Source organism: Lepidochelys olivacea, assembly GCF_965140295.1.
Source record: "Lepidochelys olivacea isolate rLepOli2 genome assembly, chromosome: 2".
NCBI classification, from domain to species: Eukaryota; Metazoa; Chordata; order Testudines; family Cheloniidae; genus Lepidochelys; species Lepidochelys olivacea.
The window spans coordinates 236,838,096-236,857,881 of record NC_140412.1 but is presented as its reverse complement, the minus strand read 5'-3'; the positions used below and the strand labels follow the sequence as shown (position 1 = coordinate 236,857,881).

Here is a 19,786-nt window from a genome sequence, read left to right as displayed (position 1 = left end):
GCAGAACCCATCATCAGCATGGACGCACATCCTTTGGAATGGTGGTTGAAGCATGAAGGGACATATGAATCTTTAACGCATCTGGCACGTAAATATCTTGCGATGCCAGCTACAACAGTGCCATGTGAACATCTGTTCTCACTTTCAGGTGACATTGTAAACAAGAAGCGGGTAGCATTATCTCCTGCAAATGTAAAAAACGTGTTTGTCTGAGTGAGTGACTGAACAAGAAGTAGGACTAAGTGGACCTGTAAGGCTCTAAAGTTTTACATTGTTTTATTTTTGAATGCAGTTATTTTTTGTACATAATTTTATATTTGTAAGTTCAACTTTCATGATAAAGAGATTGTATTACTGTACTTGTATGAGGTGAATTAAAAAATCCTATTTCTTTTGTTTTTTATAGCATAAATATTTGTAATAAAAAATATAAAGTGAGTACTGTTCACTTTGTGTTCTGTGTTGTAATTTAAATCAATATATTTGAAAATGTAGAAAACATCCAAAAATATTTAAATAATTGGTATTCTATTGTTTAACAGTGCAATTAATCCCGATTAATATTTTTAATCGCTTGACAGGCCTAAAAATACATATGTAGCTAGAAAACATCTTGGTCAAATGTTTATAAATAATGGATAATTTCCACTTTATTTTTCTAATGCAACTGACAAACCAACATATGAGGTTACATAGTAAGTTACAACTAAATAAAAAACAATTTAATATTAAAGTAGCTTACGTGAACTGGGTCCAAGATCTTGACTGCTGCTTTGCTGCCATTTTTTTTGTTCAACACCTTAAAAACTTTGCCATATGTTCCTTTGCCTATAGTCTCAATTATTTCCCATGTTTCTGAAGGATCAGGAAAACTATCAAATATTATTGTTTTCCCAGTTAATGGAAGCATCTCCGATATCAGGTCCTGGAAAGAAAAAACCTTATTTCAGTTTTCATTTCATATAAGAAGTCAGTTGATATTAATTACTTATAAATGTGATAAAACTAAGATATCAGTTATAATCTCAGATGTAACTGCAGTCTGGAACTGCTTTTGCATGCAGTGTGCATATAATCACCACAATGGAACTCAAAAGGACAAGGGAAAATGAATTTGTGCTTAATATGGATAGTAGGATCAACATGGTATGAAATGGGGAAAAGGTGAACTGCATACTTTTGAGTGAAATTCTATCTCCATTGAAGTCAATAAGATTTTTGCCATTGACTTCAAAACAGAGCCAAAATTTAAGCTGAGGGTGGAGGGAAAAGGTTATTATACCTGCTGAGAATTGGTCTATTTAAGCCATGAATAAGGGCTTTGCCCATTATGGATAATGCTTTCAAGGGAACAATGACAAAATCTTACTGAGGAATGATGCAATAGTTCCATGCAGTTAAAGCTTCAAAGTAGACTGTCAACTTTTAGGACCCTGTGTCATTGCACTCTAGCTGCTTTATGAAAATATGCTTATAAATGTGAATATGATGTAACTGGAATATGCTTTGTGCAAAAGGTATCTTGTAAGGTATCATTACAAAGCTTATAATCTACTGAGTATGTTAGTCCTATTAGTTTGCATGTATTATTTCTATGTCTGGAGTTAGGAGAATAAGATATAAACTTGTATTACTAATGTAAACATATTAGGTGGAAGCTATTAAGGGTGCTTCAGAATCAATTAACTGTAAATGGTTCTGTTTACTTGCAAACCTTCCTGTGTACCTGTGAGTCAGCCCAGGAAGAATGGAGGCTGGAGTCTTACAGGATACATGACCATGTCACTTGATGCTGAAATCCCTCTTAAATCTGGTACTTTTCCATTTAGAAGGAGAGGTGGGCACACAAAGAGACAAAAGATTCCCGCCTTGTGCCAAAGCTATAAAAAGGGGTGGAGCAGGACAAAGAGGCAGCCAGTCACGAGAAAGCCCCTGCTTAACACCTAAGATGGCTGCTGGAACTAACAAGGACTGTACCAGAGGAAAGGATTGGGCCCAGACTAGGAAGGAGTCTAGTCTGTGAAAGAAGCTTATTGAAACATCTCTGAGGGTGAGATATTACCTGTAATCAGTTTCTTAATGTATTAGGCTCAGACTTGCGTGTTTTTGCTTTATTTTGCTTGGTAACTTACTTTGTTCTGTCTGGTATTATTTGGAACCACTTAAATCCTCACTTTTTATACTTAATAAAATCACTTTTGTTTATTAGTAAACCAGAGTAAGTAATTAAAACCTGGGGGAGCAAACAGCTGTGTATATCTCTCTATCAGTGTTATAGAGGGCAGACAATTTATTAGTTTACCCTGTATAAGCTTTATACAGAGTAAAAAGATTTGGGGTTTGGATCCCATTGGGAGCTGGGTGTCTGGGTGCTGGAAATAGGAAATCCGCGGAGTGTTTTTCAGTTAAAGCCTACAGCTTTAGAGGCGTGGACCAGACCTGGACCTGTGTTGCAGCAGGCCAGCATGTCTGGCTCAACAAGGCAGGGTTCTGGAAGTCCCAAGCTGGCAGGGAAAACAGGCTCAGAGGTAATTTCAGCACGTCAGGTGACAGTCCCAAGTGGGTCTCTGTGACTGAACCTGTCACAGACCCTATTCTTAGAATTTAGGATTTATGTACATTTCAAATTAAGCTGCATATAACTAAGACCGTCCAAGGAGAGGAATCCTTTCTCAATACTGTGTCCTTTTGACATATAGCATGCAGTGTCATGGAAGATGTGTTTAGCGGTGCACATTTTTAATGCTCATTTTATATACTGTAAAGGGAGGGTTACACTTACATCCAGTTCAATGAAGGATACAATCCACTAGTGCAACCTGAGTCTTTATTTTACATCTGCTAAATATCCAGCATCTTCAGGGTAAAAATCAGAACACTCTCCACAGAGGTTTAACTCAATCAAAAATCTCATCAGAAATTGCTTTAAAGACTGATTTCTCATTTTCCCACATGTAGGGTCATGATTTTCAAAAATGGGTGGCTGAGATGTTAGGTTCTTAAGTCCTTATTGGGACAGCTAAGTAAGTACTCTGATTTTCAAAAATGCTTTTTAGACACTCATTTTTAAAATCTTGGGACAATGTTTTTCAAATAGTCATTTTGTGTCATCAGCCTAACCCCATGTTAGCAGAGTAAGTTATAGTGTGTCAGTCTGATGTTAGAAACTGCATTGGTATGTTGTACACAATTCTACATTGTGAATAGAACCGTTTCACTAATGATTTTCCATACTATGTTAAGGTTTCCATCATATTGACACTGCTTTCTTTAATATATTAATCATTTTATACAGTGTTACCAGTATAAGAATACAGCTGTCCAAATTTGGCTAGATATTTAGAACATATATTGCAGGATTTCTGTAAAAATAAATGTCTTTCAGGTGAAGTAATCTAGATGCCTACATGATAATTTAGATGACCAAGACACAATGAAACTGTGTGCAGCATTTTGCAACTAATGCAGAACCTCACTGTTCCAGTCTCACCATCCCACACAACAAGACCCAGTGCTATGGAACTACTACCTCAGTTTCCCTGCTACGATCTTCGGCCTGCTCCTGCCATAGAGGTGACTTGGCCCTCCAACCTAGCCACTTTACAGTGTTCAGCCTCTCCTGGGGTAACAGAATTCCTTAGTTCAAGTTCAATACACCATCAAAAGAAAAGTTTTCAGTCCTGCTGGGCTCAGCCTTCAGCCCCCTTCCATACAGGTAAGATCCCAGCAGCCAACAGCTTGTCTCACCAGCTCCTGGACTTCAGACAGCTCAACCATCCAGGTCAGGTCTACGCTCTTACCAAGAGCCTCAGGCAGGCCACAGCCAGTTCCTAGTGCAAGCCCAGCTGCCTGCCTCTCATTGGAACAGTCTGTCTGTTCTCTTTCCCAACCAGCACCCAACTGCTGGGCCTTCCTCCTCTTAAATTCCACACCCTACACAGATATAGCAGGAAGGGCTGACAGGCACAAGACCTTCTGATCCTTAAAGGGGAAGGTATCCCTCTTACACTCACAAAAATATTGTTACTATGAGAGTAGTGCATAGAGACCCCAACCCAGATAGGGCCCCATTCTGATCACTGTACAAAATGCAGCAAGAGAGAGTCCCTGACCGACAGAGCTTAGTCTACAAAACAGACTAAGGGTGGGAGAAAGGGAGCATCATTACTTCCACTTTAAAGAGGGAGAACTGAGGCACAGAGATGTGAAGCCCAATATCACATTAGAAGTCTGGGGCAGAGACAAGCCTAGAACCCAGATCTCCTGACTCCCAGCCTAGTACCTTAACCAAAAGGCCATCCTTCTTTGCTAAGGCAAGGGGGCAAATGAAATCTTATATGAAAGAGCATGTGTATGGAAGCGCCATCCCAAATGGCTAAGTTAAATTTCCTAAACATTAATGAAATGCAACTGGAATTAACTGGTTTCAGAGTAGCAGCCATGTTAGTCTGTATCCACAAAAAGAAAAGGAGTACTTGTGGCACCTTAGAGACTAACAAATTTATTTGAGCATAAGCATTTGTGAGATCCGATGAAGTGAACTGTAGCTCACGAAAGCTTATGCTCAAATAAATTTGTTAGTCTCTAAGGTGCCACAAGTACTCCTTTTCTTTTTGTGGAATTAACTGATTCATCCATATCTGCACCTAGGGATTGAGACTAGCAGAAAGCTATGACGTTATAGTAGAAGTGATAAAATAGGATTACCTGGCAGGTGAGAGAGAGAGACCCATCAGACTCCGTGGTGAGGGATGGAGAACAGGCCACATCATGACAACTCAGTGAAATATGTTTATTGCTAATAGAAACTTAGGTCCATAGATTCTTGATAGTAATGGTACAAAGCCCTCAGCAAAGCTATAGAGTATGTCAAGCTGGTACGAATGACAGCCTGCGAGTAGAGTTACCATATTTGAACATTCAAAAAAGAGGACACTCCACAGGGGGGAAGGGAAGGGGGAGGTATTTGCTTGTACCCCCGCCCAACTCCACCCCTTCCCCAAAGTCCCCAACCCAACTCTTCCCCAAATCCTCGCCCCGGCCCTGCCTCCTCCCCTGAGTGCGCTGCATTCCTCCTCCTCCCCCTCCCTCCCAGCCACGCGAAACAGCTGTTTCACGGTGCAAGCACTGGGAGCTATGGGGAAAAAGCGGGCACTCCCTCGAGTGATCAACATGCACTCTCTTTCTTGAATGATCAACTCTTCTTCAGGGAAAAATAATAATTGCAAAATCCCAGACGTTTTTAGATATTTAAAAATTCCTCCTGGACAGCGATTTAAGAACCAAAAGGACGGACATGTCTGGGAAAATATGGACGTATGGTAACCCTATCTGTGAGTAACCTAGCTGGCAAGTGTGACTGAGATTCTAAAGTGTGATCACGTTTACTGTTCTGTTGATTTTCCAGTGTACTGCACACATAGGTGTTGGAACTAGGGGTGCTGCTGCACTCCCTGACTTGAAGTGGTTTCCATCAGATACAGGATTTACAGTTTGGTTCAGTAGTTCTCAGCACCCCTGACTGCACATAAAGGACAGATTTTAATCTGATACTTTCAGTATCTGATATAAAAATAAAAACCCTTGTTCAAGCATTCAGTGACTTTTAATCACTTTACACCCTGGGACAGATACCACAGATAACAGCTCCTTTCCCACCCTCAAAATAACCCCTGGAAAGTCAGTCCATGCAGATACAACACTCCAGTCCAGGCTCATCACCTTGTCTCTGACGACTAGAACCTTCTCCTTTCTGGACTTGACAAATGCAATGTTGCTCCCTTCAAGTTAAATTAAAAATGCTGCCACTAAGATTATCTTCCTGGCTCTTCACTTTCATGTCTTCACCCGCTGCAAAAACAAGTAACTTGTCTTTACCACTAAGGCACCGCCAAAACTTAGCATCATACTAGCTGCCACTCTAATACACTAACAGCTGCTGATCCACGACTTCTACTCTGCCAACAATGCTAGCCTGCATCACCCACTAGCCCAGTTTTCCCTCAGGCACCTTCGCCCTTTCTCCCATGTCACCCCTGCAAATACCTCCTTAAAGCGCACCACCGTTGTGATGCTTGCAAAACACTTGGCAACGGCTATGCTGGGATTGCTGCTCATACCCAACACAAACGTGTCACTGGTACCCTGTCCTCCCCACAGCAACTTTTCTCAACCTGTTGCCTCGTGTTGAATGTTTAGCTTGTAAACTCTTTGGGGCAGGGACTGACACATGCGTAGAGTGCCTAGCATAATGGGAGGTGGAAGCCAGATTGGGGCCTCTAAGCACTACCACCATATAACTAATAAAACCACCAGCACAAGCTTCTTAGCTCCTCTTACTGCCCCTGGCTTGTGCTTGTTCTGACAAGCATTTATAAGGAAATTTACTGTAAATGTGAGTGCTTCTTAGGGCAAGTCTACCTACAAAATTAAGTCGACCTAACTAATGTCAACATACAGCCACTGCAGTACTTAAATTGCTTTTGCATGTCCACACTATGCTCCTTGGGTTGACAATGTGTGTCCTCCTCAGGAGTGCTTGCACTAATTTAAACGGTCAGTGTGGGGCACTGTGGGACAGCTTCTGAAAGGCAGCAACAGTCGATGTAAGCAACGCAGCATCTACAATCACACTGTGTCATCCTAACTACATCAACTTAATCGCTACACCTCTCCCAGTGGTGGAGTTAAGTTGGTGCAGTGGGCGAGTTACATCAATGAGAGCTACATTTTAATATAAATGCTTACAGAGTTACGTCACCGTAAGCTGCCTTACATTAACCTAATTCTGTAGCATAGACCAGGGGTTAGAGAAGCCAGGAGCATATGGAGCTCCCGTGTGACTAAAGCTAATAGCTAGCACTTTTGGACAAAAGTCCAAATAACTCAATTTGCCAACATAAATTGGATTGTTTCAGCCATGATTATGGATTGCTACCCATAGCTAGTGTAAATCAGCAGACAATAGTTTGATGGAGCTACACTGATTTATACCAGCACAGGATCTGGTCCAGCACCTATTGAATGAGTGTTCTTACTGAGCGCTCAATCCTGCTCCCTTTCAAATTTACAGGGATTTCTGTTGAACTCAGCAAGAGTAGAACTGACCCATGACTGAAATTTGTTTTAAAGGACCTCCACTATCTAGATTTCAAGGTTTTCCATAGAAATGAAGATGATGTTGTAGGAGGGGGAAACTTCTTATAGGCCAGAGCCCAGTAACATGCCTAGACCACTGCCCACAGCTGGAATACCAATTGCAATGCTCATTGCTGAAAGCAGCTAGAAAGGCCATTTCTGAAGCCTTAGCACAACTAACAGACCACGAGGGAAAAGGGGAAGTGAGTTAGCAAGAGAAGTAAACAAGACCCTGAGCCCTCCTGATTTGAGCTTTTTGCCAAAGCATGCAGTTTTGCAAGATGGAAAGTATGGCAATGGTTAACTTGTGCTTTGTGAAATATAGCTGGTTAACTGATGGAAAATTCCCTGCTGGACAAGCCAGAAAACTCCACACTTAAGTTAGCTTCATCATTTAAAAAGAGAGCTGCTGAGCAGAAGCTATGTAATACTAATACATTGGGTATAAAAAGAGGAAGAAATCTGAGCCTGGTGGACACCTGAACACCTCTCAAGTTCCCCTGCAAACAGAAGGCTGGCCATTGGACGTCTATAGAAATCCACTCGAGACCTCCTCAAGACCTTGGGTAAATATGAATCCTGAGTTAATTTGTGGTGCTCTTATAACCTGTTACAGACATATGTAAGTGCTAGGAACTAAACAGAGTAGAAAGTGAGTGAAAGCACTTTTGTTTGCCTGTTTGCATCAACTATCTCTTAGCTGGATGGGCTGTATCCCCACTGATTTATGTCCTGCCACCACCTCGCAAAGAGCAAAGGTACCAACCGCTTTGGTTTCAGCAAAACCCTGGATAACAATGTCTTTGTTGTTGACAAGCAACTTTCTAAAAAAATGAAATGTATGTAGAAGGGGATATAGAAAAAATAAAAGCATTGATTACCATTGTGTCACTTTGGCCAAACAAGTGGCCCATATATTGTACTAGGTCTATAGAGAACTGAGAAGACCTCATCCCGATATTTATTTCCAGGATTAAACATGTAAGGCCAAATTCTACCTTCAAAGGCATTAATGGGATACAGGAACTTCTTGTTTACTTATCTGAGATGCTACTACTGTAGTCAGGTACGAACAAGGTATACCTGGGGGCACAATTGAGCCCGAAGTATTAATCTTAATTTCAGATGCCCTACCATAGTTTTTTTGTCTTTGAAGAAAATATTTTTAGCCATAATGATCCTTTAAAAAAAGTGAATAAAGATCATTTAATGTCTTTGAATAGACCAACATCTAAATACATCAGCTACTGGGTTGCAGGGGAGGGAATAACTCATGGGATTGGTAGTGAGAACATCACCCTTTATCTCTATTGGACCTCAGTTTCCTCATCTGTACAGAGAAGATTAGTGATTTGCCCGAAGTCACATAGCAAATCAGGAGTCAAAAATTAACAGTTCCCAAAACACAGTCCTATTTGCTTGCATGAATAAAAATAAAATACTAATATCAGAAAAAAATACACCTATCAATGAGCTAGAGCTTGGGAAGCTGCCAAAATAAATAACCCCAGGTAACATTCCAAAAATCAAGAAAATAGCAAACCAGATAGATGAGTTGCCAGACTTGGGTTTTGACCAATGATGCTTTGCAGAGCCAGGAACCCTCCACAGAGATTGCCATGATACCAACAGTTCAACCATGCAGGGACCAGCAGCAAGGGCAGCCCAACCCAATGTAATACGGCAATGAAGCACTAAGAAAGGTGGGACATGCTTAGATAATTTTTTCTATTTAATTTCCTCTCATTAAAAGGCAACATATTCCATGGCAGTAATTCAGAAGTTAGGAGAGACCAAACCAAATTAATTGTCTGAGGGTTGTGAACTGGATCCACTGCTAAAGGAGATTGCCCAGGCTTCTCTTATGGAAGGCACGGTGCTTGATTCTTTAAAGGAAGCTGTTGTGTGATCTTTACTCAAGAAATCAATGTCTGATGCTGACAATCTTGATAGATGTCATTCAGTGGGAAACCTTCCATTTTTGCTTAATATATAAGGAAGGTGGTTGCAAGACAGCTCACAGAGTAACTAGAAGGGGTTCTCACAACAAATTTTTTTGAAGACCTCAGAGTGTGGCCACAAACTCTTGCTGGTGGCTGCTCTGACAATTTTTTCTAAAATACATAATTAATTTTAGGAAAAAACAAATAAATATGCACATATATATGTCCAAATCATTGTAATTTATTTATGTAGATTTTTTTTCCAGACTCAATAATAAAAATAATGTACAGTTGTCCCTATTCTTTAACTGGACCTAAACAAAATAGAAACACAGGGTGCTCTGCATGTTTTGCTTTATTTGGTTTTTTTTTAAAAAACACATGCTAGCTAGTAAATCTGCTACTGTGAAAAGTTATATTTGTCCCCCTCCCCCATCACCACCTAGGAGGCTGTGGCCACATTTGAGAAATGCTGAATTAGATGCTTCTGGTCTCCATGAAGCTTGTCAGGGTCCTGCATATGGTACAGAAACCACACTGGTGACATTGGTACTGATCGGCTCCTACTGATGGATTCAGACTGGGTGTCCTGGCTGCCACTGTCTCTGCTACCTTCTACACCGATGATCATGAAAAGTTGACTAGCCTGTGGACTGTAGCAGAAGTGGTCAGGGCTGCTCTTGAGTGGCTCCATTTATTTCATGAGCATTCCCAGAGGGCAATTGCTCTTTGTCCCTAAAGGCGCTGTCATGAAGGGTTCCATCTTGTCCCCCATCTTTTTCAACTAGAATGGTGTGTTGCACATTGCGGGATAGAATATAGGTCATGCAGGCAGCCTACACATATTCCTGCATCTCTATTATAGGGTCATGGAGTGGGATTCCAGAGTAATGGGGGTCGGAGGTGGCAAGGTCTGTGAACATGCATATCCACTAATCTAACCTCATGCATGGGGCTGCACAGTGGACAGTCTGATGTCAATTACCGCTACGTCGGGCCCTAAATTAATACACAATTCCCATTTTTAGTCACATTAAGAGTACAGGAAAAACAAAACCAAAGTCAAAAAACTCAATTTATTTTTTGTACTTGTAAAATAAAGTGATCTTAAGACTTCTATGCCAACGGTCATGCTACAGAGAATGTTTATGCCAGGGTATAAACCCATGAAACCATGGATAATAATGGAAGGCTGGAATGGTGATGTTACCAAATTTATTTGGACCTTGTGCCTCTAGAAGAAGTAAGGTGGCATTAACAATCAATGAACTGAATTCTATCCTTTTTATTTTGTGGCTCCCAACAGAAAAGTATTGCAAGTGATAAGAGAAATGTTTCAAGGCTTTCAAAGCTAAAGCACTGCTTAATTTTACATAAGAATGGCCACAATGGGTCAGACCAAAGGTCCAGCTAGCCCGGTATCCTGTTTCCCGACAGTGAACAATGCCAATGCCAGGTGCTTCAGAAGGAATGAACAGAACAGGTAATCATCAAGTGATCCATCCCTTATTATCCATTCCCAGCTTCTGGCAAATAGAGACTAGGGACATCAACCCTGCCCATCCTGGCTAAAAGCCATTGATGCACTATCCTCCATGACAGGTTTCAGAGTAACAGCCGTGTTAGTCTGTCTTTGCAAAAAGAAAAGGAGTACTTGTGGCACCTTAGAGACTAACCAATTTATTTTAGCATGAGCTTTATCTAGTTCTTTTTTGAACCCTATTATAGTCACGGCTTTCACAGAGTGCTCTGGCAAAGAGTTCCACAGGTTGACTATTTTAAATCAATAAATGTTTATAATGTCAAAAATCAATATGGTATGAATTTGTCTATTTCTCAAAACTTTTGAGAAGCACCAATGACTCAAGAAGAATTGGTTAGCTTTATCAGCCACGTCTAGCAAAGCTTGAAATCATTAGAAGACATTAAAAGCTACAAGAAAATGTGCTAGTGATCAATATATAAGGAAATCGCGATGTAAACATCTACATGGTATGTAAAGGAAGCAACTAGAAAATAAAACACAACATCAAAGTTCCATATTTACATTTTAAATAGTTCCACTAACACACTGCTTGTCTTAATTTGCATATGTTGTAGCAACAGACGGAACTAAGTATTTTAGTGGCCATGCAAAAAAAAGAGTTTATCTCAACATAATTTGCAAGCCCTTTGGACATTTTTTTCCAAATATTCTCTACCCCCCCCCCCCCCCAGAACACATTGTCCAGCGTTCTGAATGATAAAAAGTTCAGGAAACAATCCCTTTGACATTGCAGATTACCAGCAGTTAATGACTGGTGAGCTAACGATTTAAGGCAAAGTCAAGGTCTGTAAACAAGTCATTTGCTGTACTATTTGCAAGGTCAATTCCATTGCTATTAAAAACTGAATGACCGGAAAAACTTTCCGCACCAGTTGTAAAACGCTTTCCCCCCTCTCGTCATTTAACAAGGCTTTTTTTTCCCCCTCCGCTTTTCCACTCCTCCCTGCATTGTGCAAAGGTGCATTCCGTGTATACCGCAAAAAGCCCATTGAAGCCAAAACTGTTTTACCGGCAACTTCAGTTCAAAGGAGATTTATCCTTTTAATGTGAGCAGAAGTATTATCTAAGGTGCGTTTGTTGGCTAGGTAGTTTGTGTGATGTCATTTACGCTGATTATAAATGCAACCCAGCAGGAGCCATTGTACTTTATCCTCTTAACAGATGTTTAAGAAACAGGGGGGCGAGCTCCAGCCCACTCGGTGTACGGAGGCAGCTTTTGCTTCCTCCCTTGCCCTGTGGTCTTCGGGACGGTTTACACCTTCCCCATCTTCTTCCTCTGAACAGCCTCACTCCACACGCAGCAGGCTGGGGCTTGTTTGTTTTGCAAGGAGCGACTGAGCCCCCGCCTCACAATCCCCTTGCTGCTGCAACTCACTACCTAGCAAGCAAACAAGGAGGGTCACTCACCTGTGGGAGAGCAGGGAGCCGGCAGGGGACTCGGCAGCAGCTGCATGCATTGAGCTACCCACTGGATTCCTGCACCTGTGCAGGTGGGGGGCGGGCTCGTGCTACCTCCTCTTTTGCTCTGGCAGCCCCTGCAGCAGCTCCCATGCAATGACCCCGGGACCTGGGGTTACTAGAGGAGTGAAACTAGTGTCGGGTTTCCAGGTTGCCTTGCTCTGCGCGCTGCTCCCCTGCGTGGGGCTCTACGCTGCCCCAGAGCTTGGACCCTTCCTAGGCTTCACCGGTCTGCTCCAGGCCCCCTCGCCCTGCCCCCAGCACGCAGCAGCAGTTCCGCCCGGGGGATGAACAAACTGCCCCACTAATCTCCTGCAATCCCAAGCAAAGCCGGGGGGCTCCCGGGCTCCCCCCCCTTCCGCCGCCTGGGGATGATGATTCGCTCAACAGCTTGGCAAGGGGCTTGCGCCCTATATAGCTGCTCCCTGCAGTCCAGGGGCAGCTCCAAGGTACAGGAGGGCTCCGGCTGGCTGCAGAGCTGCGTGCACGTGTGGCCAGCAGGGCCGGTTGCCACGGTGGGAGCTTTGCACTAATAGCAGAAGCAGATCAGCTCCTCTCTGTGGCTGAGCGGCAGGCGCTGGCTTTATCAGACCATGGATCTGGGTGAAAACTGGCTCCACCTGGCTCGTGCTGAGCTCTCTACCCAACCCAAGGCCCCAGACTGTATTGTCAAAATAGAGAACAAGCGTAAGTGTTCCCATTGCACCTCAAACACCTGCAGTTTGCTGGATCCCCTGGAAACAACACGGCAAAGCCCCAGGTGCAGCACCCAGAATGGGATCCTGCCCGTTTTAGTCGCTGGCCCCCAAATTCTAATGTCTAAACAGAGAATAAGTGCAAATATTTCAGTTGTGCCAAAAAAAAAAAAAATTCATCCTGACACATCTTGGTGTGGCAGCACCACAAATACCCAGATCTGGCACCGGATTGCTGCTGGCTCTTGCCACTTTCTCCCACCACCACCCTCCAAAATTCTACCACCATAACAAAAGAACAAGCTTCATTGCTTCTGTCACACTTTAAAAATCCGGATCCTGATGCACCCCAGCGCAAAGGTGTCCCAAAAACTCAGAGCTGACGTGCAGATCCAGGCAAACTTTGGTCACAAACTCAAAAATTGTGCCATCAGCTCATAGAACAAGCATTACTTTTGCTAGTCCATCAGAAAAAAAAAATCTGTAAGCAACACATCCTGCTCAGAAAAAGCTGCAACAACTGGCTTAGCACCTGGAACTAGCAAATTTTTGGCTATTACCACTGCACCCATTGTGAAATTTAGTACATATGTCCCAGAGGGACCAGGCAGGGCCTACAATGGGATCAAATGTGCTGCACAATTCCTTTGGATGATCACAATCGGTTTTCTTCCATGTCATCTCTCTCTGACTCCCACTCTGGGGTAGCATGGGTCCATTAAATGGCCCTACTCTGACCCTAAGTAAGCAGTATGTGAAACTAATCACCTGGCACATAAGATTTCTTTGGCATATTGACAATTCCTGAAAATTAGTTAAAGTCAACTCCCCTCTCCTCCCACCCCCCCCAAATTTTGGCTTCACTGAACCCCCCAAGTATCCAGATTTCTTGAGCAGCTTTGAAACTCTTATCCTAAATGTTTTATGGAGAAGGGCATGTGTGTGTTGGAGGAGCAAAGAGGAAAGACAGCAAAGCATGCTGGGATGGGGAAAGAAAAACAGAAAGAAGAAAATCAGCAGGAAGGATTTAAAATGAGTTTAAGGGAAAGGAAATGTATCATTGAGCTGCTGCCTGACCTTGGGTGTCACTTTGTCTCTCTGCGTCGCTATTCCCCCTCCCATCCTTTGGCTGTCTTGTCTGTTTAGACTGTAACTCTTCAGGGCAGGGACTGTCTCTTTCTATGTGTTTGCACAGTGCATAACACAATGGGACCCTGATTTGGTTGGGACTTCTGGGGGCCATTGTGACACAGGTTTAAATAAACATTATTTCTGCAGCAATGCAGAGTTTTGTTTAAAGCTGTATGTAGGATCAGTTCAATGCAAACACTGTTTTTAGGAGATTCATGGGAGATTATTTTAATTTTAGCTTATTTAGGATACAAATTAAAATTAAAATGTAATAAATGCAGAATTGCTACCACTAGTGCAGTGTTAATGTTGTAAGATTAAGCATTCAAAAAATTCTGAAAGCTCCCAAAGTGAAGCTTGCCATAGCGATATTAATTTGGCCATATTATGCATGCTGTATTATTTTATGGCATACATTAATAACACTAATATTTTACAAGGGAAAGAAGAACAGCAAATACAACGTACAAAATGGGAGACAACAACCTGTAATAAATAATAATAAAGCAACAAAAACAGGATGAGGAGAAAAATAAATATATAACATGCAAAACATACATTTGTGTTAAATGTCTTTAGGTGGACACATGAAACACTCAAAAGTTAGGAAAAAGAAAAGGAGTACTTGTGGCACCTTAGAGACTAACCAATTTATTTGAGCATAAGCTTTCGTGAGCTACAGCTCACTTCATCGGATGCATACTGTGAAAACTGCAGAAGACATTATATACACAGAGACCATGAAACAATACCTCCTCCCACCCCACTCTCCTGCTGGTAATAGCTTATCTAAAGTGATCACTCTCCTTACAATGTGTATGATAATCAAGTTGGGCCATTTCCAGCACAAATCCAGGTTTTCTCACCCTCCGCCCCTCCCCAAACTCACTCTCCTGCTGGTAATAGCCCATCCAAAGTGACCACTCTCTTTACAATGGGAAGAAAGGGGAAGGATGCTCTTGTGCTTAAATCACCAAAGTAAGATTGTAATAGTTAATTATTATATTTATTTATATGGTGGAAGCACCTTGAGGCCCCAGGCAGGGAGTAGAATCCTAGAGTGCTGGGCACTGCATACACACACAGAACAAGGGTCCCTGTCCCAAACTCTAGTCAGAGCTCTGCCACAGTTGTCTTGTGTAACCCTGGACAAGTTATACAGGGTAGGCCTATGCTAGGAGCTGGGGGTCTGAGTCCCAGCTAAGGAGACATTCTTGTACTTGCTCTGATAGAACTAGCACACTAAAAATAGAATGTAGCCACGGCAGCATAAGCTGTGGGATGGTTTGTGCCCACACGACTGACAGGCATGTACTTGGGGCAATTAGCCCATCCTGCTGCCCCAACTACATTCCCTGTTTAGTGAGCTAGCTCAATGAGAGCGAGTGTCTCTCCCCTCTGGCTGGGAATCAACCCCCAGCTCCAAGTCTAGACATACCCTTTATCTCTCTATGTTGCAATTTCCACCTCTGTAAAATTCAGATAATACTGCCCTACATAAAGGGAGGGCTTGTGAGGATTAATTATTTGTGTGGCACTCAAATACCACACTGCCGTGTTCCATAGAAAAAAAATCTATAAATAAGCAAATAAATAAATAAGAAATTGCATCTAGGCAGCAGAAGATAGACTATTGGGTTAAGAATTAAATACAAAGAGTACACTTCTCTCTCTGAATAATTTTTTTTTTGGTCTACTCATTCAGCATAACTCAACACATTTCTCCCCTTTTGGTGTCTATTAGAGGAAACAATACTTACCTCTACACCTAAGCAAATATCCTTCAGGAAAACTATCAATTAGCTATAGCCAATTGTTCTTCTGATCACACGTATTATTTGCCATAATAAATAATTGAGCATAACCCAGTTCCAGAGTTACCCATTGAGTGCACAGATTTCTTTGAAACATTTAGGCTCTCCCAGATATTTTCTTTAGTGACTCAAAAGAGCTCCCTATCCCTTTCTGAAGCTCTTAGAGGTGTGATCTGTGTAATCACATTTAAGGGGCTGGTTGGCTCAGGAAATTGTTAATAGGATACAGAGCCTTTTGCATCTAGTCTGGATCAGGGGTGATGAAAAGTTGTTTCCATGTAACAGCTCTTTGGGATCATATATGATTTGAGCTAGTGGCCTTAGTCCAGTTCCTAGTGGAGAAATATTTGCATTTATTATTTTAATGTATAGAATGTGTTTATCAGACTTCTCCAATTGCCTGGACAACACTGAAAGACATTTGGTAATTAACAAAATAATTAATGTGCCCAATGACAATTAAAAGATTCAACCAGGTCGATCATCAAAAGGATCAAAAAAATCTCCACTCGAAAAAATATCTCCTTGACCTATGCAAGCCATTGCAAATAGGTGAACATTAAAGAGTGCCTTAGAGATCAATAAACTTGGGTTCTGTCAGAAAGCCCGGGGAGTGGGTTAAAGAGTTGAGAGCCCTTCACTGAGATTCCTCTTTTATAAACTCCATGGCATTAAATCTAGGGGCTATTAGACTGAACACCTAAAAGGATCTCTCTGTCAGGAGAGATTGAGAGGACACAGGTGGTCTCTAAATTAACTTGGATTCAAACCATAATGGGATTTATATATCAAACCCAACACCTTGAATTGCACTGGGAAATGAACTGGAAGCTTGTGCAGATTCCCTGAAAGCAACCCCATCAAGTGGGTAGCTGCATTCTGCTCCAGTTGATCTTTCTACATGGTCATCAAGTGTAACCCCTGCATTGTAATAATCCAACCTGGAGTGACAAAGGCACAAATACCTCTGGAGAGATTCAAAAGGACTGAACACAAGTAGAGCGGATAAGCAATATATTTTTAAAATTTGCAACATTTTTGTTTAAATTTCAAAGCTGTTTCCATTTCACGGGGTTCAAAACAGCCTTTTATATTTTCAATTTTTTGATGCTTTTTTAAAAATCAAAGATAATTACTGTCTTTTAACATTTACTGAAATCCCAATTTTGAGGACAAATTTGATCATCTTTTTTTATAACAAATTCTATAATAAATGTCAGGGAGAGGAGTCTTGGAAAACTGAGAACTCCAAAAATTTCCAGAGCTGCTCAGTAACTACACATGGGAAGGTTAGAGACAAGGTGATAATTGAAGAGATTATCTATATCATGATAGGACATCTTGGATGTGGGCCTAACAACTGCTTATTTAAGAGATGCTGGTAACCTACCGCCACTTTGGAAGTCATTGACTATTTTCACCAAAACCAGATCAGGCCTGGATTTTTGGCACCTAGAAAAATCACAGGAACACTGTGATCCACAAAGCCCGAGTTAAGCATCTAGGCATCCTTTACAACGGATGAGGAGAGACAGCCACGTTAGAATGGGCTCCATATACTTAGCAGGCTAGGCAAGGAGCTGCCTAAGATAGCCAGTGGGATATGCCAAGGAAAGGGGTATATCCTAAGCTCTGCCTCTCTCATGGAGTCAGATACCGAAGTCCAGACTGCAGGGAGGCACCTCTCTCTGCTAGTGATCAACAGCTGGGAACCCCTTCTTAGAGTCAGGTTGCTTAGGTGCCTAAGTGATTTTTTGTGAGAATGAGTTAGACACCTGTCTCACACCACACAAAATGGAAGAGAAGGAGGTGTAGGTGGGTAAAAGTTATATAGTGGGCACCCAGCCCCTTTCTCCTCCTCAATTTTGAATGGGACCTGATCCTATAGGCAGCCTCTGAGCACACGCACCAGATTGTGCCCCACACACAAGATACATGATCACCAACCTATCTTTCTCCAGTTCATGGATCGCTCTGGGACTTAGGTGGGAGATGGGCCTCCATATGCCTAGAGTGAGGAAGCAGTGCGCATGCCCAGAGGCAGGAACATAGTTGCCTAGGGAATTTTCACCTTGATAATTTATGCACCATGTGAATTTAGGTGCCTAAAGGGATTAGCAGGAGTTTTGTGGATTGCAGTGGAGGCATAGAAAGACCTTTGTGGATCTGGGCCCCAATGTCCTGCATGCTCAAGCACCTCCAGTACCTCAGTGAGTGAAGGCAGCTGAAATCCATTTACAAGTATATGTAATTTTCATGAAAATGTTAAGTTAAAATTATTTTTAAAATGATTGTTGAATTAAAAGACAAAAGAAAAAATATTATCTAAATTAAAAATACACATACACATTTTTCTGCACCTAGACTATTCCACAGCTAGTCAAAAGAATTAGCAGCTGAGTGGTTTGAGATTAAAAAAAATACACAGGAAACAAACATCTTCCTAAAATAACCATTAACTTCATTGAGTAAAATGGGCTTTCTTACTTAAATATCACTTTGTTAGCTAATGAAGCACAGCCTGATATCAATGGTTTGGTTTGGCTGGAAAACAAATGTTTTAAGTATAAAACAAATTCTCATCTAAATTATTCTGATAGGAAATTATAAGAGTAGTGCAAACATCCTGAACTAAAAAGGGCCCTTTCTGAGATTTATAGATCTCTTCCTGCAGACAAAGCAAGAATTAAAATCTAGGTGCTCTTTGGGGCAGGGACTGTTATTTACTATATATCTGTGTAGCACCCAGCACAATGGGGTCATGGCTTTGTTGCTTTCTGGGTGCTACCACAATATGAATGTTTAATAAGAGGGCAAACAGAGGCCCAATCCATTTAGAATGATGAAGCAAGGCCCAAGCATTGATTAATTGCCCCCTCCCCGAATAGGCCATTGGGCACAAAGATCAATTCAGCCCAAGGGTAACAAGTGACAGTTTTTGACTGGTGACCAGCCTGCGGGTTTCATCAGGGCAAACCTGTGCTTCTGTGACCAGGGTGCTATACTTCCACGGGAGCACTCTGTACATGAAATCTATTACATACCTTTATACCCTGGCTACTCCTGCCCTGCCCAAACACCAATTCTAGGGTCTGCACTGGTCAAGGGAAAAGAGGGTTATGGCTGCTTGCACCACTGCAATTCTCCTCCAAGTGTATCTTCTGATACTGAGAGCCCTGCATCCCTAGTCAGGCCAGCATACTCCATGGCTGAATCAAACTCAGTGATTTTATTGTGAGTCTTGTGAAATCTTGGGCTTTTACTGGCCAATGTACATGGCAGAGAGGTTTTAATTGTATAATCTCTATGCAAAAGAATAAATGGACACAAGAATTATAACATTCAAAAGCCCGTCGGAGAATACTTCAACCTCTCTGGTCACTCAATTTCAGACCTAAAAGTTGCAATTCTCCAACAAAAAACCTTCAAAAACAGGCTCCAACCAGAAACTGCAGAATTGGAATTAATTTGCAAACTGGACACCATTAAATTAGGCTTGAATAAAGACAGAGTGGATGGGTCATTACATCAAGTAAAAACTCACACCTTCTTGTCAACTGTTTGAAATGGGCCATCCTGATTATCACTACAAAAGTTTTTTTTCTCCTGCTGATAATAGCCCACCTTAATTGATTAGTCTCATTACAGTTGGTATGGCAATACCCATTTTTTCAGGTTCTCTGTGTATATACATATATATATATCTTCCAACTGTATTTTCCACTGCATGCATCCGATGAAGTGGGTTTTAGCCCACGAAAGCTTATGCCCAAATAAATTTGTTAGTCTCTAAGGTGCCACAAGTACTCCTCATTTTTTTTTAAATTAAGTTTCTAGTTCTTGTGATTGCAGAGGTAATCTTGACAGCATGGGCAGAGTGTACCCTAAAGGCTAAGGAATCAGAAGTCAAACTATTGCTTTTTTAAAATCTCATGATTTGTAAGCCGATCTCGTGATTCTTTGGGGCCTGACTTATGATTTTTGCACACTTAGGGTTGGCAGCACTACAATCTCTACATCACCGCCTTGGCAAAACAGTTCCTTTGCAAATTTGGCATTTTA

The 19,786-nt window shown here is 41.7% G+C and overlaps 1 protein-coding gene across 1 annotated transcript in view; it reads right to left on the bottom strand.

Annotated features, from left to right (window-relative positions):
* The window catches only part of LOC311516648 (myosin-IIIa-like), a gene marked incomplete at its 3' end in the record, with an annotated part of 191,094 nt that overhangs the window by 84,772 nt on the left and 86,536 nt on the right, over window positions 1-19,786 (bottom strand). The window contains exon 2 of the mRNA XM_084620947.1: window positions 743-925. Coding sequence (XP_084477073.1) covers window positions 743-925 — 183 coding nt within the window. The remainder of the gene's footprint in view (window positions 1-742; window positions 926-19,786) is intronic.